The following is a 24,607-nucleotide window of genomic DNA, read 5'->3' as shown; positions in this document are numbered from 1 at the left end:
ATTTATCTTGGGATATTCCTGGCTCAGTGTGGATCTCTGCTGAGATTAGAACGAGAGAAGGTTTCTTTTGCTGCAACAGAAACGGCTTTAGTGTCTGAATCTAAATTAAATCCCCGATATCACCCTGCCCTTGTCTTCCTTTGCCACTATAGGCCAGGTGATGCAAGAATGATCTCGAGTATCAGAGCAAAGCCATCACAATATTCTCCATGTGTCTCTCCATGTTGACAAATGGGATTTTGGCTTATTATGATTGCATTTGGTGAACAAGATTTAACCGTATGTTCGGACCAAAACAGTGTGGGACATTAGCAAATGTTGAGGGCACAGGGGTTCTCTGTTTGGCAGGAAACCCAAACTGTCGCACTTAATTGCCATAACCTCACATTTATGCATCTTGAATGTTGGCATATTGAATGCCAGCTTTGCAGCAGGTCCTGTGTTTGGCTTTAAACCCAGCATTTGCCGGCTGGCCAGGATTTTATTCCAGATGTTTAAGGGTTTTTAAGCGAAGCCCCTTTTTTGCCAGTGGTCTTGTATCTCCAATAGACGACTTATGTTGGCTTCGATTGCAGAACAAGAAGTGTCGCTTTGGCACCACTTTGAAACACAGGTGTCCCCTCATTCAAACCATGGGCGAGCTTTTACAACCGAAGCCAAATTGCCTTCAGTCTTTGGCGTGACGGTACATGCGCGTACACACGTGTGTCTGCGAATGTTGCCCCAAGTCGGTTCAGAATTACTGACGAGTGCCAATTTCTTTGTCTGGCAAGTGTTTGCATGCGTACTCCAAAGCTGTTGCGCAAGACTCGCTTCATTGAAAATGTGACAAGTCTATTCCTCACTGAGCGCAACTAATGCTATTTACAGAGCATCACCGTAGAAGAAGCACAATACAGTCCCAGCGGAATCTCTGCCACTGCACTGTAACTAATGCATGTGTAACAGAGTTGGCCATCAATGGCTAAACATGATCCAGAAGACTCTCATTGTTCTGTCTCTTATGTACTCTAATGGCCTGAAAGGAACACCCCTGTTTTTTTATGTAGTTCTCCCCAAAGGGAACTCCTACTTCAGTAAAAACAAGCCTTACCTCACTCAAGGTTTGGCTGAGTGCACTTCACAAACCACAAAGTTCTTGTGAACTGTCTGCTCTACTACTGCTCTGATGAGCGGACGGACTATTATTTAAGTAATAGCCAGCAATCTCCGTGTCTATGGCAAATGTATTGAAGGCTTTACCAATTAAAGTCAAACTTCTGTATTTAGTTTATAGGGTGAGCAAAATCAAGGACTCTGAGTGGCACTCTTTATCTCATCTGAGCCACATATTCTCATTCAGTTCAGAGAATCGCTGTCTTGTTTCTCTGTTCCACCCCCTCCATCTCTCAGTCTGTTCATCGCAGCATTACCATGCTGTCTCACTTGGCAGTCTGTCTGTCCTGGGCTAATTCCCTATTTTTCCTCCTCCATAATATTTGAGCTGCCTCCCACCCGGTTTTAACCCTCAAGACACGCTCTTAATTTTTTTTTTTCGAATTTATTGGGACAATAAATCATTTCTTACGTTTCCAAAGAAATGTGAGTAATAAATGTAATGGGATAGTAAATAATACACAGTAAATTTGTAGTACAAAAGGTGTGAAACAACAAAATATATTCAACTGAAACAACTGGATAAGCAAAATGAAATACGGAATGAGAATATGATGAGCCTTTAATACAACATATCTCCTTCTGTCTGCTGGCTGTTTTCAAGCCTCTTTGTCTCTTCGTTGTCTGAGTCTTGCCGTCTTTCCCTTTGTGCCCACCTGTCCGTCTGAGCTACAGTCAACCCCACAGGCACCGGTAAAGCGCATTCAAATATTTTTCCAACCGTCCCTCCAGCAACGGGAGTGTTGCTGTGATTTACAATGGCCCACAATCAGGACTTGAGTTTACAGAGGATGTTATAGCACACTCAAAGAAATAACTCATTGGATGAACACAAATACATTTTGGGCAGGATTTCCATCCATTAAATTTATGTAGCCCCAACTTAAACTAAGTACCTCCTTGTAATATGATTTAATTGAGTTGGTCGAACTCATCTTTATCAAATACAGCCAAAATAAAATAAGTAAATCAACTGGCCTAAACTGATTTACATTTGTACAACTCAAAATAATATAGTTGGTCTAAAATAAAATTCTTTCATTACTTGACCCCCATTTGACCCCAATTTCAGATACACATAACACAAAATCTGGTTAATGTGTTTTTATTTAAAACATCAACATGGAACTCATCTACATATTGATGACAGTCACTGACTTGTGTCAAAACACAGAAAACCTAAATATGTTTCAGGCAGAAGAGCTAAGGCAAGTTTTGACCAGTTCAGATCAACTATGAATATTTTTTTACTATAAACTAATTATGTATTGCCCATAAACTGATATGAAATAGACATATACAGTACATGTACAATACACATGGTAGAAGTACAAAACAGAACCTGAAAAAAGTCCAGTCCTTTGAGTCCAGTCACAGCCTATCCATAGGAACACACTTCAAGAAGAACATATTTTTAAAACAAGAAAAACATCCATGCTGACTGTCACTGACTGTGTGGACAGTGTTACTTATGAAAACAGCTTGATTTTCAGCTGCTGTATCTTTGTATTCAGCTTGTGTCCATCCAAGTTCATAATGATCTTCTGGAGAAACTCGAAGGTGTACTTCAGGTTTTCGGGAAAGGCTAGATCAAGGGCATAAATGAGTCCAAACAGCATGATGAACCCCATGATGACACTGCCAACATTGTTGAGGACTTTAATGCCCTCAATCACAACTCCCACGTCCTCTGGCTCCTCCTCATGTCCATCTCTTCGGATCGTGTAAATCCCCATGACTGTGGTGGCGATGTCCCTCTCTGCATCCTCAGCTGCAGAGAACTGAACAACAACACAGAAAACAAATATAAGTAAAATGCTAAACAACAAACAGAAAATCATATACAAAATATAAATGCATATAAATATAAATGTACTACATACAGCAGTTTAGAGCAACAGTTGTCTTGGTCAAAAACAGGTGCTAATTTGGCTGTAGCCTTCACCATTTGACCTAAGATATCTGGCCATGGTGGTGGTGTGTCAGGCTTTCATAGAATGTTCTGATACACACATCTGTGTTGTTTCCTGTGTCATTGGCTGTTTCATAGTATTTCTCATAAATGAAGCATGGAATTAGAATAGTCTCAATATTATAGAGTAACTAACCCCTGCGGTCAGAGCCTAACTTGACCTGCTGCATAATTTTGAAAAGAGAGAGGGTGGAGCGTAGATGTGAGACAAATTACTTGACATGACAGATAAAAGAGAAATGGACCGTGACACAGACTCTCAGGTCACCTATTCCTCAGACCGCTCCTCAGAATCTGAGGCACACAACATGGATGACATTCAGCTCCTATAAAGCCTGAAACTGGAGCTGTCCAAGCCAAGGCTATAGCAGTGCAAGAGAGCTGAGTAGCAATATAATGTTAGACGCTTTATGGCCAACATTTTTCAGTTTTAAAGCTATGCAATTGCAGTGATCCTTTTTGAATCTACCACAGAAAATATTGAGCAAAACTCCACCCCACTTATAAAGGTAGGTGTGTCTGCATGTACTGTATGTATCGTTGTATGATAATATACAGTGCATACAGTGACTACTATGTGTAACTAGGTTGCAGCAATGTTCTGACAAGTAAAATGGAGGTGCAAAAAGTCAGGAAATGCAGGAAAAATAGAAAAAAGATGAATTACAGTATTTGTATTTTGTATGTCTACAATTATACTTCATGAGAAAGAATTGTAATAAACTTACCAAATACTCCTTGAAAAACACATCTGGGTCTTCATTGACATAGACAACAAGGCTTCTCAGGATGCACTCCCTCCTCATGTTGATGTCATCGTGCTAAGGGGTAAAAATGTACAGCTACAATGATGCTGCAGATTTCATCATGTCATGAAAGCATACCAAATACTCCTTATTTGCTATACAACAGCTGCTGTTTGCTCAATTAAAAGACAAAGCCTGCATATGATGTTTATAAAAATTATTCTAATTTCATCAGAAATAAATATAATGAAATGGATCTCCTCTGATGCAAATATGTATAAAATTCATTCTTCATCTGTCCATCAATCAGACTGAATCTTCCATCATTTCTCAAACAAACAGAAGCACATGGCTAATTAATATGCATAATCACGTGTTCTAAACTGTCAGACCTAAGTTAGGATACTTAATCCAGCATCCCATGCAGCACTAACGGTTCATTAAACGTGTCACTGGTGTTATCACTGCTCATAGGTCTACCAGATTGTTAAAGTATAACATTTCTTTGGCTAACTGAAGACAAGACTAGTTTGGTGTTGACATGAGATGACAGTTTACAGCGCAATGCTCACGTTAGCTGTAATGCTTAATTATAACATGTACTCTGCTGCTCATATAACCTCATGTTCACGTAACAGACATTTGTGTTTCGCTGGTTAGATGATAAGATAATAAACAGAAGCAGATAATGATAACTCCTGAAATTAAACGTAGACACTCGTAGAAGGAACATACCACGGACATCATTGGTAACATTGCCTCCGACTCATTTGCGAGCTCTTCATCTGATAAAGTCTTGTATTTCTGTCTGCTGAAACAGTCTCGTAGTTGTCGAGCTCATAATTCATGTTCATGTACACTTTTCAAGTAAACGTGTGTGGTTATAACACTAGTCAGAGTAACCACATACACTTAGTCAAACTTCATTTTCCCTCATGTATCTTAGCTAGCTAGCCCGCTAGCCAATGTCCAACTTAACTGACAGTAAAATTCGTCTTACTTCACGTCCTTTTCACAGCAAGTTTTGTAAAATATAAGAAAATAGAATACTCACCAAGGAGTGGAATTACTGCGGCTTTCCGTGGCTCTGTGAAATGTAATCCCAGCAGCGTTGGCAGAAGTCGTCAAAGAAAGACCGGGAGGAATAGAGGCTGAGAGCGTTACCTCGCACATGCGCAATGGGCGGTCCAATTCAAATTAAACACGTTTGTTTTGAGTTCATGAATGTCAAGGTGAAATTATTACGTTACCACAATTAAATGTGCATATATTTAGTATTTAATAGATTTGTTTCAGCAAATCAAACAACAATTTAATGTGTCACATCAAAGAAGGGCTTGGATCAGTTTTTTGAGTGCACTGTAAAAAAAAAAAAACGCACACGCTTTCAATCACCTACCTGCTTTTGTTAGATAAAAGGTGGGCATGTAACTAGTGCTAGTGAGGCTGGAGGAGGGAAATCTCAGAGGTGGAACGTGGTTGTGTGCTGAGCCGATGTGCCCAGTGTTAGGCAGAGGCAGGCAGCGTTTCCCACACCACCTCCAGAGTGTGTTGCACCACCACAGCCTCAGCCCTCTTCCGCTGATGAAAAATAGATGTCTTGTCATTTGGCACTTTCAGACTCTTTCTCTAATCAGGAGGAATGCTTCCGCCCAGCATGAGCGTGCGCACGCTCAGACATGAACACCAGTACATCCATTAAATCAGTCAAGCACACACCAAACAATGCTTGCTTCCAAGCTCGAGACTTGCTCTGTCGAAGATAACACACACACACACACACACACACACACACACACACTCACAAACCCAGAGAAGCTCTCTGTCGAGGCTGTGCCAGGGAGTAGAGCTGAGCTCCACCTGCCCGGGTATTACCATTAATTCCATTGCAGAGGGCCCCACTGGATCCCTTTTCAGTAAAGCCCTCAGCTCTGCTCAGGCAGCCGGGAGAGCGGTTAATCAAGGAGCAGGGGAAATTCACGCACACTACATTCTCATCTCTACCACTATTCCATTCTCTCTGATGTGGCAGGGATGAGAATTCATACCCCTTGAAGCCCATTTACGTCAGGATATGTGGAATATTGCTGTGCAGCTTCTGTCAAAGATGAGGATTGCTGCTAATGACTGATCTACAATGGCATCATTTGAGCCATTTCAGAGACAACTCCTCCGTCATCTTGTCTCTTTCTTTGATTTCTTTGTTTTTAATCTTTCTTGAGAGGCTCAAAATTATTAACGAGACAAAAACATGAAAATACTGCTCGTGAAAACAAAGACTGAAATAGAGCGGAGATGCTCCTTTGACCAGCTTTTTGCTTTGAGCACTTTGCTGTGTTTAGTGTGTGCTGCCCTAAACCCGTCTTTGTGTTTTTATAGGATATTGACAGTTTTTGTGGCTTGAAACAAGGATAACAGGCCTCTCTGAAGGAATTTAGGGCTCGTCCTCTTTCAGTCAGGGAGAAAAACAGCTATTGTTGAGTCTTAAGGATGACAGCACTCTACAGCTTCCTCCTCTCAGCCAGGTTCAGACCAGCAGAAGGGGGCTTTGGCTAATAGTTTTAGGCTTCTCGCTGTGTCTTCGCTTCTATTTGACTCATCCAGCAGCTATATCAAACCCTCTTTTCTCTCTACCCTCCGACGATACACACACAGCTCTCTGTCTGCCAGCATTACATTTAACACACAAACAGACCACCATAGGAAGCAAGAAGTCACCTTCACACAAAAGGTCATTCTGCCTATTACATTTACCAGAGCAGTGTCAAGATTTACAGTCGCAGCCCGCACCTGCTTTCATATGCTCAGAGTTTCAAAACAAAACATCTCGAAACCATAGGGTGCACGTTTTCCTGTCGATGCCATCACTCCTGATAATGTGCAGCCTCTGAAAGTCCACTGTTTTAAAATAGAAATTGCTGTGCAACATTTTTTCTCGCGAGTCCAAAAGCGTCCCCCACAAAGACCTATAGTCAGACACATTCAACGTCTTCTTGCAAGACAGAGATTCAGCATTTCAGGATACTGTCACTTACTTCTGCAATGGAACAAGCTGCTGTGTAATTGAGTGTAATTGCGCTGCTTGTTTTGTGAAGAGCTCCCCAGATAAACTCTGTGCTTTACATGAATATGGCCAGTTATGGGCTTGTCATGGATGAAGCGAGAAGCTTTCCCTGACAAGAGTGCTACAGTAGGGGGGGCATGTCACGTCCTGCCACATCAGGACACTGCCACCCGTTCCCCTCCACTCCCCAGACCTCACGGACAGTCGCCATGTTTCACCAAGTGTTGACACAGTGAATACCACCGACACTTATCTCCACTCGCCTTTGTCCTGTCCCGCTCTAAAGCGCCAAGGACGATTCTGGGGACGCTTAACGTCAGACATATGACTGACTGTTTCCAGAGGAGTGAGAGGCAAGTGGAGGTACAGGGGGAAGAGGGGAAATAAGAGAGAGGAGCAGAGAATGAGTGCTTTTCACCCTCCTGGGGGGCTTCACTTGCAGCAGCAACACATAGAGACTCAGCTTAGGCCTGAGTTATGCCTCCCACTGACACTCCAATCAGTCCAGAGCCACCTATGAAAGGTTGTGTCCCTCAGGTGCTGCTAAAATTCACACCCTGTGATATGTTAAGGTGTGAATGTCCTCAGCCGTCGGTGTATTTACCTGGAGTGAAGTGCAGCCAACTATAAAATAGTAGAAATATCGACCAAATAACAGGCTATTTTCTATGTATTTGCTTTACTTTAAACACAATCATTGTATGTTTGTATGTGCTGGACTGATTGGAGTGTGTGTCGCTGTGTAGTAGATGCTGCATGTTCTCACTTCTGTGGGTGAGAGAAATATCTGAGAAAACGTTGCGCTTCAGTGCATAAATTATGTTTCTGTTCGGTTCACTCTTCGTTGCACATCCACCTTCATCTACATTTCTGTCATGCATTTTTTGTTGATTTCCAAAAAAAGAGAAAAAAAAAACATGAATTTATTTGTTTTTTCTTGTTTACACTTACTGTGCATGTAGTTCTGTTCCTGGTGTACTTCAATTACTTGTACTTGCATTAATAATAAACATGTCTCTGTTTCCTTTCTAGCGCAGAGCTCTATGCTGCATTGTGATGCTTTGAACGTGTGTGTTGATGTGACAAAATGTATGCCGTGGAGAAGTGGGGGATTTCTGAGTTAGACACGCAGTCGCCTGTTTTACCAGATTAGTCCGTCCACAGCTACAGATAAACCTCTGATTGGTTGAGTAGAGCTAATCAACTCATTATCTCCAAGTCGTGCCACTCTGCAGCCCACATGTGGATGTATCCAGAGATTATTATTATTATTTCTCACTGTAACTCCAAGCGTAATTAGGATCTGATGCATGCATGTTTCCCTGTGACTCGAGTCAGTGTCAGTGACAACTGCCTATCACATCTGTGTGAATCCTCCCACATCAGATCAAGTCAATAAATAGATTAGAACAAGTGGTCGTGTAACACTCTCTCAGAGGGATTTAACTGTTGTCATGGAGACATGATGTGAATCAACAAAAGAGGTGACTGATAACACTGACATGACTAATCTCTTTTTCTTATTTCTGCCCCCTGTTCTTTCTGACTCTTTGTCATTCTCTTTGTATCTGTGGCCCATTTGTTTGAGTAGCTTGTCAGGAATATCATTTTGATGTTTTTTCTCCCCCCACTCCCCCCCCCCCCCCCCAAAAAAAAATCTCCTTTTCCCTTCCTGACTGTACCTTCCATGCTTTCTCAACCCCATGCATTCCCTCCTCCTCTTGTTTTGATAAGTGTGTGCATAGAGAAGTGTCAGCTATAAATTACATTTCACTGTGTAGCCTTCTCAGATACCAGCAAGATAAAGAAAGCCATAAATAAGACTGCATCATGTACAAGTTATTGCTTTGCTTTTAAACGTAACAGGGCCATGAATAACCAAGGGAATAAAGAAAAAAAAAGAAGAAGCTGTGACTCAAGGCTGAGTTCTGCTATGAGGTTACACAGAAACCGTGTCTATACAAAATGCATTTAAGTAGTTGTCCTGGGTGCTAATGTGATGGGATGCATAGCGATGAGCAGTGCCTGCAGATTGGTGCTGTGCAGGATGTGCTCCGCGATTAGCTGTTCTTCAGGATTTTGAATTGTGACTCTCAGACACTATAGCAACCATAATACAATACCACCCTTTCAAATTTGACTTTTCTTTCTATCTTTCTTTCTTTCTTTCTTTCTTTCCATTTCCTTGCCTTCCTCCTTCATTCTGATCTGTCTCTGTCGCTCTGTCTTTCTTACTCTTCACCCTCCCTCCCGCTCATATTTTCACCATTCGCAGGGCTTTGGGTGTTGCAGGGAATTCAAGAGAGAGATTGAGGGAAGGCAGGAGAGAAACGGAGAGAGACAAAAGTGATACAAAATAAGGGAGGGAAAGGCGAGACACTACACATAACACGGGGATAGCAGGAGTGAAAATGAGAGCGAGTTCCTTGTCTTGTCTCCATGCAAGCCAGTCAGTAATTCAGTCTATTTCTCAGACAGAGGCTTTTTTCTTCCCTCTACCCCTGGATGTGCTTTATCTGGCTGAAGTGTCATTCCAGCTTGGTATCAAGCCCAAGTTCTGAAATAAAAATAAGCATTTTAAGCAATCCTGAAGCACACATTTAACTGCCTGCAATGTCAAGCAAGGCTGTGCAAATAAATTGTTGCACAGAGATAGGCCTGCCTGAAAAGAAGGCACGTGGTAGCATTGTGTAATTAGCCAGCGCATTTTCCCTGTCACTGTCGAGCCAGATTAGCCTCTCCCTGTTTAGGAGATGTGTCAGACTACCTCTCTCTTTATTCTCCCTAATGGCTTCCTAAGTGTCTATATTGGGAAGTGGGTCTGCCTCCTGGAAGGCTGCACAAAACCAAATGCAACAAAAATTCAACCCTAATGGTTTGGTTCATTTCAGGTAAATGACAAGACCATTTTCAGCTGAGATGGCCAATTATTGTAATGAAGTTGAACTCAACATGATGAGTGCAAATTAATTTGTTGCAGCTGGAAAATAGAAAATAAGAAGGAAAATAATCATTGCAGACCAGCAGACTGTGTCCTTATAGCTGGTATCTGGGAAGTGACTCTCTGCTTGTTTGTTTGTGGCCATCATGTGATCTGTCTGCTCTGTCTGAATCTGAGCTGATCCTTGATCTGAGTGGGTGGACGACTATGTGAATGTGTTAATGATGGCCGCTCTTGCAGACATACGAGATACTGGTGCCAAGCCCGTGATGGTCTACATCCATGGAGGATCCTACATGGAGGGGACGGGCAACATGATCGATGGGAGCGTCCTGGCCAGCTATGGAAATGTCATTGTTATCACTCTCAACTACCGTGTCGGAGTCCTCGGTAAGCTTTTCTTCTTTCTTTTTTTTTCCTCCTCTGCAATTCCTGCTTCAAGGACATTTTTCTGGGCCATGTTTGTAGGGCAGCTAGGTGTAATGAGCACTGCTGATTGCCACACGCACTCCAAATGAGAGCGGCGTTAAAAAACACGGCGCTGTAAATGCACAATCTGGTTCCCGTGTTTCTTGTTGATGTGATGCTGTATCAAAAACACAGTCATTGAGTTTGCTGGATGTAGATTTGTTGTTGTGACTGGAATTTAGAATAAATTAAGAAATTATTGTAATGAGCTTGAAAAAAAAAAATGTGATGAGATGGGTTGAAGCTGCAGAGATGGAGGAGAGGGAGAAGAGTCTGTTGGAGAGTATGAGGTGTTCACTCGAGTTGCGGTTGGTTGCAGATTGACTCACACAGCTGAATCCTCTTTCAGACACGTGTGTGTGTGTGTGTGTGTGTGTGTGTGTGTGTGTGTGTGTGTGTGTGAGTGTGTGAGTGTGTGAGTGTGTGTGTGTGGGTGTGTGTGAGAGAGTGAGAGTGTGTATGGAGAGGCAGAGGAAGAGAGCGAGCAAAAGAGAAGGAGAGTGAGCTCCATGGAAACAGCTGCAGCAACACAAAATGGAGTTTGTTAGCACACTACCAGAGCTTTGTACCTTTTCCATCCATCTCTCTGGCACAGCTGATTTCCCTCCTCACACATTTCCTTTTACATTTACAGTGGCTGTGTAGCGACTACAGACACTTTGAATATAAAATGAAATTTCTATTTTGTTAGCATTTGTTTACACTGCTGGCAGCTGTAAACATACAAGAGACTGTTTGGATTGTTCTACATATTTCTTACTGTCAACAAATCCCATAACAAGATCTGAAACTGTCTGTAAGTCTGCTTTCAGACTATCTTGCCAGTGGCATTAGCCTGCAGGCTATTGCTCCCACAAAAGACGTAGGCCTATACTGCATGTTAAAATGAGGTTAGGAATACACAGTTTAAAAGGATTTACAATATTCTTTTTAAAGCGTTTTAAATCATCACCTACTATGGTTTAATATTTAAAGAGAATTAAATGTTACTTTTTATCATTTCTGAGGATTTCAGCTGTGATTAAATCGAGCCTGAAAATCAGCCACTGTGATCATGCAATGATTGTAAAACGTAACGCTTTGAGTTGCAGCAGCAAATTAGGACAATGTCATAAAGTCAGCAAACTGACTCTCGGGGCACCACCAGCTTTGTGGATTTTATGTCCGTCATATTCTGTGAACGTTGGCATTTGGATCGGAACGATATGACTAAAGGTTGGTCTTTAGCAAGCTGTCGGTGAGTTTAAACTTGTACAACATGTGTATGTAATACTCAAGCATGTCTTGAATAGACATGGCGTAATAGACGTTTTTCATAGCGGATATTTGTCGAGATGAAAAAGACGGAGAAGCAGGTTTTACTAATAATATTGTTGAGGTTACTCTCCAGGGAGAGCCAGAGTCGTGCTATTGTTCCAGTGTAAGGGAAGGTCACACTAAATACTTCACATTTTAACCAGTAGAAGCTGTTGTTTTTCTTTTGAAAAAATGTTTGTTTTAAAACTGCATATGTTTGTCATATGTCCTTGATGTGTTCCACTGAGAAGTGGTCATTATAGTATCGCTAAAATAAAACATCTAATGGTGGCCTTTTGAGACAATAATATTGTCACCTACACTCTTAGAAATAAAAGTGCCAAGTAGAACCATATAAGGTTCTTCAGCTTGTCCTCATAGGAGAACCCTTTTTCGTTCCCATAGTGTTACCAAGAACCCTCTTAAAACCCCTTATTCAGGAAAGGGGTTCCAAAGGGTTCTCTGGCTCAAAATGGTTCTTACTGGAACCATTAGTGTTGCCAAGAACCCTTGAAAAACAAATGGTTCAAGGCAGAACCTCAGCCCTTTTAGAAGAATACATTTGGAATCATTTCTAAGAGTGTACAGTGTATCAGTGTGCAAACATTGCTCATTTTCAGCGGTCAAAAGTCAAAGAGGTTTGGGCTCAGTGAGCTGTAACTGTGTTGTAATCTGTGGTCGGCATTTTCATACTTATCTGGCGATAGTAAGCAAAACATAGCTCATCAGAAGCCTTATTCCTAAAAGAGCAGTTTGCCTCAAGTTGCTGCTGAGAGAGCTCCACTTGTGGAGAGCAGGAGGCGATGGAGGAGTGGTGCTACTTTATCCCATGGACACTAAAATGACTAGTGGGGTGAAATCACAGTGGTAGCACGACATTCATCCTGAGATTCTCTTTTTCATGGAGATGAGAGCGCTACACAGCCTATCGATTTTATCATCAGGATTGCTTGTCTTGGACGTGCTGCACTGTCCTCTGTCATTTTTGTGGAGTATCGGTTTAAAGCATTGTAATCAGACTTCGGGGTGGTAAGGTAGTCAGAGGGCCGGCTGGGCACGCAGCCTAGTGCTCCTGCAGCTGGTTTAAAGCTGAGCACGTAAGCCTAATACAGATTCATGATCATATTTCTTTCATGGCACTTCAATTATGAGTCAGATGTTTCTTCTCTCGCTGCCACATTTTGCTAAATGTCATTCGACATTCATGCACACACCCTCAAACACCATGTACGCACGTGCACTCTCACACCTGCATTCACAGACAGGAAGACGCGCACAAAGATATGCACGCACGTTTACAGAAATACGGCTCACAAAGCGGCTCGCTTGGTGAGCTCCCCAGCAGCCTTTCTGAGAAATGAGCAGAGGGAGAAGTCATGCATGAAGTTGAGTGATGATGTCCATCACTGTAACATGGTCTGATAACATCCCCATGGAATGGCTTTAAACTGTTATTACAGAGACACTCGCAATAGACCAAATAAAACCACGGCCAGAGAGAAATTGGACCATGATGGGCCAATTAACACTCTGCAGTCTGCAGATTTTCAGTGCGGAATAATTGTAGTTACATGTATTCTAGTCTTATCAGCATTAAGGGAAGTCGATTTGTTGTTTGCGTTTGACACAAAACCACATCCTCTGACAGTAAGCTGAGGGTTTAAATAATGATAATATTAAAAAAATAAATAAACAAAATTCAGATTATGCAGAGTGAATCAGTTTCATGTTGATATACGGAGTAAATAAATAAATATAACGGGGGGGGGGGAAATGAAAGCTCTTTTAATTAGGCTGCTTAACGGGATGAGGGAATAATGGAGGGGAGAGAATTAGACAAGATAATGAGTTTAAAGTAAAAGCAGACGAGGCAACTCAAACTCCACTTTCTGACACTAATATAGCTCTCCCACCATCCCCAGGCAATCTGAGTGTGGCATGAATAATGCAATAAACACATTTGAAATACACACAACAATCTGAGGGTTTAGCTCATTTCACAGAAACAATACTCCTAACCTGTTAGGCAGTAACAGCTCTCTCTAACAAATCTGTAATGAAAGCATTTTAATGTGGAGTTAGAACAGAAATTAACAAACAGATATCAACAAATGATTCTGTACCATAACTAAGTAAATGTCAGTGATACACGTTTTATTTTTATGTTGGTTGCATTTATTTAATTTTCATTACAGCATGTATTTTGGTAGCATGATTTCCTTTTATAAAGAGCTCCTCAGAATTCCTCTCAGATGGAGCGAAATTATAGAAAGATGATGCTCTTTGAGTTATGAAGTATAGATTTTACCAAAAGACAAGTCGCAGTGGATTTAATCTATATTTCAGTGAGTTTGTATAGTTTGGTCTCAGCAGCTGCAGAACACACTCGTAGAGGGAAAAATTCTGTTACGATGCAATATGAGAGAGTTGCATGAATTATGTCCAGAGACTATGATTGTTATGGCTTTAGACATGACACGAGTGGACTCAAAAAGCAATAAAAGTTTTAACCAAAAGTTTAGGCAAAAATATCACCAAAAGGCACTCACAAGGAGGATCAAACAAATTTCAAAATCAGTAAACCAAAACCCAAAACATGAATATCTGGCTCGAACCCCCGGAAGACATTAACCCATGGCCTGAACAAGATGAAATGGCAACAAGACAACCGGAGACGAGGACTATTTATACGGGAGGTAAGTGAAAACAGGTGAAACCAATCAGGGGTGGGGCAGGTAATCTCAAAGGCGGGAAATCACAGAAAGGGAGGAAGTCAGGCTCTGAAACGAGAGGGAAACATGCATACAAAATAAAACAGGAGGTGCACAATAAGACGAGACATGAGTGACTAAACTTAACAAACTTGACGTGCAGCCTCTCCTGTAACAGTTTAAGAGGAGTGCACCAAGTTTTTCTGTCATCTCGCTGCAGCTCTTAGACCTGTGATGGTAATTATAGCTTCAAAAAGGGTGCATCACAAGACTTCCAAGGCCCCATTTTGGAAACTTTCAAATCTCACTGTTTAGATGCAATGTGAACTACTTTCACGCGTGGTCTTTAATCACGCCTCGACCCACCGCAGTGTGATTATCACCCGATACGATGTGGAAAATAGAGTCTCACTCTGTCCAGACTGTCCTGTCAGGACTCATCACAGTCTGCTCGGGTCAGGGACCTGTGGAGCAGAGTGTGTTTACCAAAGAGAAACAGTGTTTGGATTTCTGCTCATTGATCTGTTTGAGTGTGTGTGACAGAGACAATGTGGTTGATGTGTGTCTTAAAGTATGTGACTCATCTGTCCCATGTGTGTGTGTGTGTGTGTGTGTGTGTGTGTGTGTGTGTGTGTGTGTGTGTGTGTGTGTGTGTGTGTGTGTGTGTGTGTGTGTGTGTGTGTGTGTGTGTGTGTGGTCAGTGCATATGGGGCGCGTGCGTGTACTTAGTTGCTGTGCCTATCTAATGATGTGTAATGAGTCCCAGTCAGGGGGGAGTATCTTGTATCACTGCTCTTTACAAATATAATTACTCACTGACTCTCCAGAGCATGTCAATTTCCCAGTCCATTGGGGGGGGGGGGGGACTTAATTACGAGTTTCCAAATGCATTAAAAATTAACAAAGGCTGCTCCTCTTGCCAAAACCCAAGGTGAGACCCTCTTCTCCGCTAACTGCTCTAAAAAGCAGAATGGTCAATTCAGAATTAAACTGTTGGGAGTTTCACCTCTGACAGGTTTTATTTGTGACCTGTGATGTTTATCTACCATAATCTTTGTGATCAAAGCCATTTTCAGTGGGTCTGTCACCGCTGTGGTCTGTCACCTCAGTCTACTGAAGTTATTCAGGCACCTCAAAAGAATAGTTTTAGATCCAATCAAAATAACCTCAACCTACTGTATGGTGTACGACAAAGCAGCGCTGAAGCAGCAGTGTGGGTGATTTAGCATTGATTTGTTGAACTGCCAGCGTTATTCTGTGCACTGTAAGTGACTCTGCCTTTCTCCGTTATGTCCTTCTACTAAGCTAAAGATGGTGACGGTGGGTAATTCAGCCAGGGATTTGGGGAGTGGAGGATATTTTTGCAGCGTGTGAACGGTATTGCTGAGCAAAATACCATCTTACACACAAGTTTGTTTAGTTGTTTTTCCCCTACTGCAGAATAACTGCTGAGCTCCACTGAGAGCTGAGCAGCACCCAGCATAGCATGCTCGTGACCCCCTGACCCAGCTGCTGTATTCTGCTGGTTGTTGGTTAAGTAGTAATACTATAGGCAGTCATCTGGGCACTGAGGCCATGTGCTATAAAAGCATTGGCTCCATTTACACTTGTACCTTAGGGGTTTAGATTCTTATCCATCATACAATACCATCAAGAAGCTCCCACATTAATTATGTGCCCTTACAATGAACCCAAATGTGCAGCCATTGTTTAACCCCTGCCAGACAAAGACATGATCTCAACATAATGGACTCAGTCCGTGCACATGTGAAGAGACTCTGGAAAAAAATGAATTGCTATGTATATGTGACTTTTTCTTTTTATCAAAGGTGAGTTAACAAATTACAGAATCTATGGCTGGGTAATAAACAGATTATACACTCTTCGAAATAAAATTGCCAAGTAGACCCATATAAGGTTATTCGGCTTGTCCTCATAGGAGAACCCTTTTGGCACCAGGTAGAACCATTTCTTTAACCATTTGGAGGGTTCCACCAATAACCCTTTTAAAATCCTTTATTCAGGAAAGGGGTTTTAAAGTGTTCTCTGGATCAAAATGGTTTTTACTGGAACCATCAGTGTTACAAGAACTCTTGAAAAACCCTTACTTTGGGAAAGGGTTTATCAGAAGCAAATGGTTCCAGGTATAACCTCAGCCCTTGTTGAAGGACTCTTTTAGAACCCTTATTTCTAAGAGTGGATGGATTCATTTGAATTTGTTGTTTAGCGCAATTTGTTTTTCATGAAAATTGAATTACCTCTAACCGCCAACGCTGTCCACGTGGTCCCTGTGGTCCACAGTGGGCTGTCCTCTCCCACTGCCTCCTCCTTCTGCTTAGATACACACAAAGCATGGCAGCTAACGGGGAAGAGCTTGTCCCCAAGAAGGGCACAGTGTCATTGGTCATTTGGAGCTGGTTCGGTTTTGTGGCGTCAGACAACAAACAAAGCACAACCCACTGCAAGGTTTTCTTGAAAACAAATTTGTTCCTGTAGCTCAAAACAGCGGCATAAAGCCGAGTGGGAGAAATGTCACTCTCTCCGAGCGATAAAGGTACACAGCCCACAAACACCTGAGAAAAACAGTCTTCAGTAGTCAAGTCACTTTCATGTTGTGTCCTGTACGACAAGAAAGGAACCCGGTGGAAAAGTATTTTGTTGAAGTTGCCTTGCCTCACATGTACAACTGTACACAGGTGAGGAAAACTTGAGAGTTAAGTTGAGAGTGGAGGTGTCATCCACCACATTCTTAGAAATGAAAGTGCTAAGTAGAACCATATAAGGTTCTTCGGCTTGTCCTCATTGGAGAACCCCTTTTGGCTCCAGGTAGAACCTTTTTATAAAGGTTCCACCGATAAATCTGAGATTTCGCCCAGCCCTACCAGAATCATGATATGTCTAGTAGAAGTTTGGATGATGGCTCGATGAACAGAAAAAGCTAAAAGTCGCATTTGCCAGTTTTACTTTTACTTTCGGTTTATCAGTGTCATCTGCAATCTAGAGTTTTTGGAAAGACAGGTCCACATTTAAGGTGTATCCTGTTTTGAGAGGCTGCATACAACAATGGTGCTTCTACCACCATCCTGAAATATACCTTTTAATTTTGGCATAAATGGGAAAAGAAAAATGCAATTGTAATTCAATTGAATGGGGAAAAAGCATATTCTCTCAGCCCTCCTGACAATATAACTGAAGTAGTTTGGTCACGGGTAAAAACAGAACAGGAAGAATGTCATTCTGCACTGTAATATCTTGCAGAAACTCATACATTTACAGCTTTTCAACATCTGAGTAGAAAAGCCTCAAACACATCCTTCTTGAATGCTAACACGTAGAGATGGGTGCAAACAGGTTCCTTGCTGTTGAGTTCATCTTTGATCCTCCATGGTTTTATTATATCCCTTCCCCACTATTATTGAATGGTGTGTATGAACGTCACATTTTTTTTTAACAAGTTCATGTGCAGGATGTTGTATAACCGAGTGCATTTCATTTATCACAACGGACGTCTGGAATCTGAAAAATCACTCTCTGAGTTACTATGGAATAAAATTTGATATGACAACCTTCTGTGTAGAGAGAGTGCATTGACTTAAAATAAACCCTTCCTATAACACAAGTCTCACTCACTAAGTGTTTCCAGAGTCAGTCATTTCAGTTGTCTTTTGATATATGAGTCTGGTGCCGAACTGAGAAATCTCAAGCAGTCAGTGGAAGAAAAAGCAAAGGCATAGTGAGTTCTCTCTGTCTTTTATTATCACAAGGGGGCCCTGCGATGGATATTTACTTGTTTTTGGTACCATTTGGATAAATTGATCCAAATTAAGCAGTGAACAAAAATTTATTCATCCTATTAATGTCAGGGAGTGAGGGATTGGTGGTTTTGATGGTTTAGTCTGAAGCAGCTTGTTGATGCTGCTATCTCACAAATCACTGGCCAGGAAATTAACTCTTAAGCCGCTCTCGCAAGACACACAGCGACAAATGTCCAGCTCTTTAAGACACGGCTAAGCCCTGGCTTGTTGTTTTTTAGAGGTCAGCATTTCATTGTCCCAAGAAGATGTTTCCTTTACAGAGTTGATTAATACAGCAAACATCACAAGCAGGGCCAAAAATATGATGATATCTATACAGAGCTGCTCACTTATTTTAAGCCTGCGCGTTATTGACTTTTTATGATTGCGTCTAATTATGTTGTTTCAGGAAAAGGTTCTTGTGTTTATCATAATCATTCCTGTATTTTAGCATGAGCTTTGAAAATGAAGTTCTCAGTTGCTGCCTGACACTGGGGGGTTTTTGATTGGCACGCAGCGCAATCTCCAGCTCATATGCAGTGAATGTGTCATTTGAAATGCAGGAGACCTCCGTGATTGAGAGAACTGAGTCTGTTGATAAGGGAGGGGAACCAATCAAGACTAATTGTGTTTTCACACGCTGATGGGAATGTCCAAAATCTGGAACCTTAAGCAGGGTTGCCTTCCAGCATTTCCGTCACGCAGCATTTTGTTTGAAAATAAATACCAGCTGCAATATGAAACAATATTCATACACTGATATTGTGAAGCTTAATAGGCTTATAGTAAAAAAGCTATAATCCTAAAGATCATTTACATTAAATTATACTCTTACCGCGTGTGATTTAGCTTCCTCTTTTTCAGTGTTAGCCATTCAGTGTATGTCAATTCTTGAAGTATAATTATCTGTTATATTGAGGCAGGGTCTGTCATTCAAATTTCTGCTTATGAAAGAGAGAATGTTTTCATTTGCAAAGAGGGTTGGCTTGAATGTGAAGCAGTGAGAGGAAATTCAGCAATCAATTATTATCAGTTCATCGGTGACAAAGAGACTTTTGTTTGGGAATCAGATTTAAGTATCTGATCGTTTTCAGCTCACAGCGAATTCATGTGTGGATTTATTTGTTTTAATTGGGTCCCATTGGGCATCTGGTAAAAACAAGTAGGCACCTGAATTTTAAAAAGGTCTTTTATCTTTTAAGTGAAGAGTCAGTCGCTGTGATGTAGGATGTAGTACGCTCACGATTCTGAGGTACAGTTATTGAAGCCAACCACCTGCTCGGACTCACAACAGTGTTGTACTAAGATGTTCTACACCGAAAGAACAGCATGTCTCCATCTACCCTCGCTGTTGTGACTTGAACTCAGATTGCTGATGTATTGTTAATGACTTGTCCTCCTTTTTCATCTTTCAGCAATTGAAAACAGGAACAAAGCTCATTATATTTTGTAAGCATGACATTTCAGAAAACTGTGGCATTAAGACGTCCATTTCTGAGGTACAGTCTTGCTTTTCAGTATGCAGAACAAGCTTTGCTGTAGCACTGCCCTGATATGAAAACATGTTTAGATGATTGCAGTACTTTTGCCAAAACAGTAAATATGCATTTCAAAGACATCAAAGACCTAACCCAACAATTGCTTTCATCTGGTCAATGGGTCCTCTGGAGAATGGAGCACTTCAACCAAAGATGGCAATATGAAGTGCACAGATGGAACAGTGGTTCACTGAAGGGAAATGTCAACTCTGTGTCAGTGTTTGTCCCTGAGATACTTCATTGCAAGATGTTTGACCTTTACTGTTAGTGATGGAGGCGGATGTCCTCCTTTCATTTGCATCATCAACATGATTTCTAGTCAATATAGTGGCACACCAAATCATGACTGATTTGAGTGGCACCTCAAAGACAAAAGACAAATATTTACCAAGCAGCTCACTCTGACATGGTGACATGGCCCAGAAAACAAGGGATATTCCAATTCTACCTCTACACGATCCAAGCGTACACTGATTTAGGGCTAGAGCTGCAATTTCCAGGTATGTCACTGGCTGCCAATTTCTTTTTTTCATATTTTCAAGTGCCCCTTAAACTGAGTGCATTTGTGAGTGTGCAACTTAAATAAAGTATTCAACAGGCAATTCATAATGTCGTGCATGTGCAGTGGCAGGTCTTGCCAATGCAGTGATTAAGCTGTTCTTTCACCTTTAGTTTTTATTGCAGAGCCTAATAATGTGCACAAATAGATGTTGCAGAGGTTTGTGTGAATCCCTGGCTGCCCTTCGCCTTTGCTTTCAGAGCCAGATGCCCTTTTAATAGCCGCATCACTAAATCCCAAAATATATCCACACCAGCAGGGGCTTTTCTGCGACCTCCTATACTTAGTCTTGTGCGGACTGGTTTATTGCCTCGCAATTGTAAAAGGACCATGGTTTCTCAAGGGCATGAATTAAAAGTCCCTTCAACCTTTAGTATGTCATTGAATAACATATCAATGACATAATATCATGACCATGGAACGTGTAGCTGTTAAAATCGATACATTGTCTTTTCCATGCCCATAATAGAGCACACTTATTTATGCACTTCTAAAAAGTTCTGCATAACGGTAAAAGTAAGATATTCAAACTGCAACACTAATGCATGCAAATGCATTAGAAGAACACTGGGCACAGAATGCCACAAGAAAATACAATACAGTATAGCTAATGGGAACGGAAAATTACTGTTTTGTTTCTCCAATGAGATATTGACATGGAGCCCAAAAATCAATTAAAAGAAAACAGTGCATATCCAAGAATGAAGTCTTAGAACTAATATCATTCTGTCAGAGGATGGCATGGGCAAGATATATTGTGTACCGGAAGGTGAATATTTGTATTTCTAAGACCTAAAACGTCAGTCTGTATTGTATTTGTATTCTTGTTTATGGGGCCCTGAAAGATCTATCTGTTGTGATTCATTGCTTGAATGCTTTGTTTTGCTTTATTCTCTGCTCGAGGAGGGAGCATGGGGTTTCTAATGGCAGCATAGCTTTTCTTCTTCGTGTATTTGTCCTTGAGGGATTTTTAACTTCACAACCAAGAAAAAAAAACACACACACACACACACAGATGCTTCTTCTTCCTCAGGGCAAAATACATACAGGTAACAGCCTTATCGAACGGAAGCCAGCGTGTACACCTTCCAGATGAGCCCAGTGTGACGTGTTTGATCATGCCGCACCAAAGGGGGAAAAAAACCCTGTGTAAATCTAAAAGTCCCTCCTTTCCATTTTTTTTTTTACTTTTTTCTCCAGCAGTGCCAAGTATAAGAAGGGTCAGGATTAAAGCACAGTCACAGCAAGAGGAGTACGGAGGCTTAAATGTGTCCATCATCAGGTATGTCTTAAGACAGGAATGAGTAAGGAGATATATATTGGTCAGGCGGGTAGCGGTACTTGCTTCTTGTCTTGTAGAGGCATTAATCATAGCAGTGGCCAAGCCTAACCATCAAGGTCAGCAGTCCTCACATGGGTGCAAGGCACTCCACAGCTGCCACCACAAAGTGCTGCTGCAGAAGGACTGACAGAGGCGAGAGTCAGGAGTTTTAAGAGGATGAGGAGCTGGATTTTGAATCTGACAAGGTGAAAGAAGGATGAGAGGAATCGGGAGGATAATAAGGTTCTATTAGTGACAACCTTGAGGGCGTGGTTGGTAAAGAGTGGTTGGTAAAGAGTGACACTTGAATTGGTAGCGAAGGGGATTGCTGACCAAAAGTGGGTGGACATTTTGGAATAATGGATGAATGTGGGCAGTTTGAAATGGGGGGTTCACCATGTAGGGTAATAGTCTGTGATGCAGTGACACAGTGGGTGGAAATGCACCAATCACAGGGAGGGAGGTTGCAAGACAACATGTGAACAAGGTCTGGTCACAAAGCTTTTAATCACACCTCTGGAGTGGGAGTGTGCTATTATTATTAAAAGGACAAAAGGACAGAAGTGAGAGCTTAGCCCATACAGGAAGAATCGTGACTACTTGGAACTTTGAGGAAGATGATAAAGGTGCTGTTAATTTAGCAGAGTGCAGTGCCAGATATCTAGTGTAATGTAGTCAATTAAAACAAAGTACCCACAGAAGGGAAATAGTAAACAAATCCATGGCAATATATCCATGGCAGGTTATATTGTACACAGAGCGAGAGCTTTCTGTGAGCCAGTTTTACAAGATCATGTGTGGTTTTGAATAAGTCATAAACACCAGATATGTCTATCAAATATGTCATGGACCATTTTCACAATCAATTATCTGCTGCAGTGATGCAAAATATCCGGGTGTATTGCGAAAAGAGCCATCGCTGTCTCTCTACTATTTACACGCCTTGATTTGTATAAAATCAATCCAAGGGGGATTTTCCTCCATCTCCTTTGCCAGTCTATTATTTTCAGCTCCATAAAGGCGATCCTCTGGAGGTACATGTAGAGAATTAGAACACACTGGAAAGACTTTTTAAACCAGTGAACAAGGAATCCTATGGGCACTACCATCACCTGACTAGCTTTTGCTTATGTAACTTTTGTAGGCATTTAAGGTAATGTAGTAGTGGATAGAGACTGAATCCTGAACTGCCAGGTGTACTCTCCAAGTTAAGGATTGGAAATTTTTAAATCGATGAGAAAATATTCCTGACCTCATGGGTAATTCCATGTGCAATGTGAATGTTAAAGCTGTCAAGCGTATATCAATCTGTTTGTTTTGTTTTACCCAAGACCATTTACACATTGTGTGATCAGGCTTATAACAATTTTACAACATTTAACAACGAGTTTAAAACTTGTTGAACTGGCTACATATATAGGCAATATAAATATGCAGACATTTCCAGAGTAAATGAAGCCTGGTAAGCAGACTATTCAAGATTCAGCAACACGGATCAGAAGCAATAAGGTGCTACTGTAAGGGGGAATCAGCACCATGGACAGCGATCATGACATAAACTGGCTTTACTGAAACTTACTGAAGCAGCAGCTGCATATAAGTATAAATTATGACTGCAGACAAATAGCAGAGAAACACACACAACTAAGTCTTTCTTTTTTTTAATAACTTTAATTATTTAAGTTTTAAAAGTGTAATTTCTTTAATAAAAGAAAAACAAAACACAGCACTGCAGAATATCCTTGTGTTGTAATTAAGGTGCTTATCCACGCACCTGCCTCTCCTCCTGAATTTGTTGCTTCATGACAAGATTTCAAAATCTCTCAGCAGTGGAAAAGCTGAGGATTGACAGCAATGACAGCAAAACAAAGTTATGTATCAGCAGCAGCCTGAAGAGGCAAAATTCAATTACATCATGACAGTGCATCTTACAGAGGAAACGGAGTGGTGTAGAATCTTGATATCTAGCAATCTATGTGGACATTACATACTTCAATCCTGTAAACAAACCATATCATGTCATTTTAACATGCAAAGAGAATCAGGATAAACTAAGGAACATTTTCTGTGTTTAGTATTTCTGCCTTTGTGTCTTTAATGTAAATGGTGCATCATTTTGATTAAATTTGGTATGAGAGCTATGAGATCCCAGAACGGACAGCACAATACATATAAATAGGCAAAACTAATTCAAATTCATGTGAACAAACACACGAGCAACACAACCAAATAGCCTTAAAACAAACAACCAAACACATCAAGAAAAACATAGACAAGAAATCCATGTTGTGTGTCCTCTGGAAACACCTTTTTCATGTACTTGCAACATTCTTTATTTGGTTGCGTTGCGTGTATTGGCAGCCTTTGCTGTCAGTTTGATGAAGATGTTTTCTGAATTCACGCTCTTAGGTCTTTTTGTATTAAACCATTCTTCACTACAGATACAAAGTATAGTTTTGTAAATAACGGTATCACCGTAAACAAACGTGTACTGAATGAAATTAAATTAAATCTATTGATATTTGAACTGCGTTTAGAATAAAATGCATGAATTACTCAGTTGAAGAAGTACAACTTTAGCTTAACGGAAAAAGAAAGTGGAGAATTTAAAAACATTATGTCAGACCTTCGTTCTGTTGGATTTAGCTTTTTTCTTTTATCATGTTCGTTCCCCACTGATTTTCAAAAGCTGTGCACAAGGTACCTAATCAACAGCAGGGCTTAATTGAGATTATGCTGTAGAACAGAAAGAAGCTTCATTCCTCATTGGCAAAAGAAGTTCAAGGGATTCTTGTAAATATCATGCAGGACTGATGTGAGCATCAGGTGCCGCTGTTGAATGCCAGTTTCCTCATGAATAATAGCAGTGCAATGTGCTGATAAATCCTGAGTGCCTTGTCAGAGTTACGTGGCTTCAGGTGTTGGCTGACATTCTCTGTGGAGCTGCCTGTCAAACCGATGCTTGGCCTCTGGAGCACTGTCTCTGTCTCTTTACCCAGCATTTTTTTTTGGGGTCTTTTCACTAGCACAGTTGCTGCACTT

General features: G+C 41.1%; 1 protein-coding gene across 9 annotated transcripts in view; it reads left to right on the top strand.

Annotated features, from left to right (window-relative positions):
* Positions 1-24,607, top strand: part of nlgn3a (neuroligin 3a) — a gene marked incomplete at both ends in the record, with an annotated part of 95,550 nt that overhangs the window by 11,576 nt on the left and 59,367 nt on the right. For all 9 annotated transcript variants that reach the window (XM_083891143.1, XM_083891142.1, XM_083891146.1 and 6 more), the window contains one exon: positions 10,119-10,268. In XM_083891143.1, coding sequence (XP_083747269.1) covers positions 10,119-10,268 — 150 coding nt within the window. The remainder of the gene's footprint in view (positions 1-10,118; positions 10,269-24,607) is intronic.

This window comes from Microchirus variegatus (assembly GCF_963457635.1).
Source record: "Microchirus variegatus genome assembly, chromosome: 6".
Taxonomy (NCBI): domain Eukaryota; kingdom Metazoa; phylum Chordata; class Actinopteri; order Pleuronectiformes; family Soleidae; genus Microchirus; species Microchirus variegatus.
Note: the sequence above shows the minus strand (reverse complement) of the source record. Positions and strands in the feature narration are given on the sequence as shown.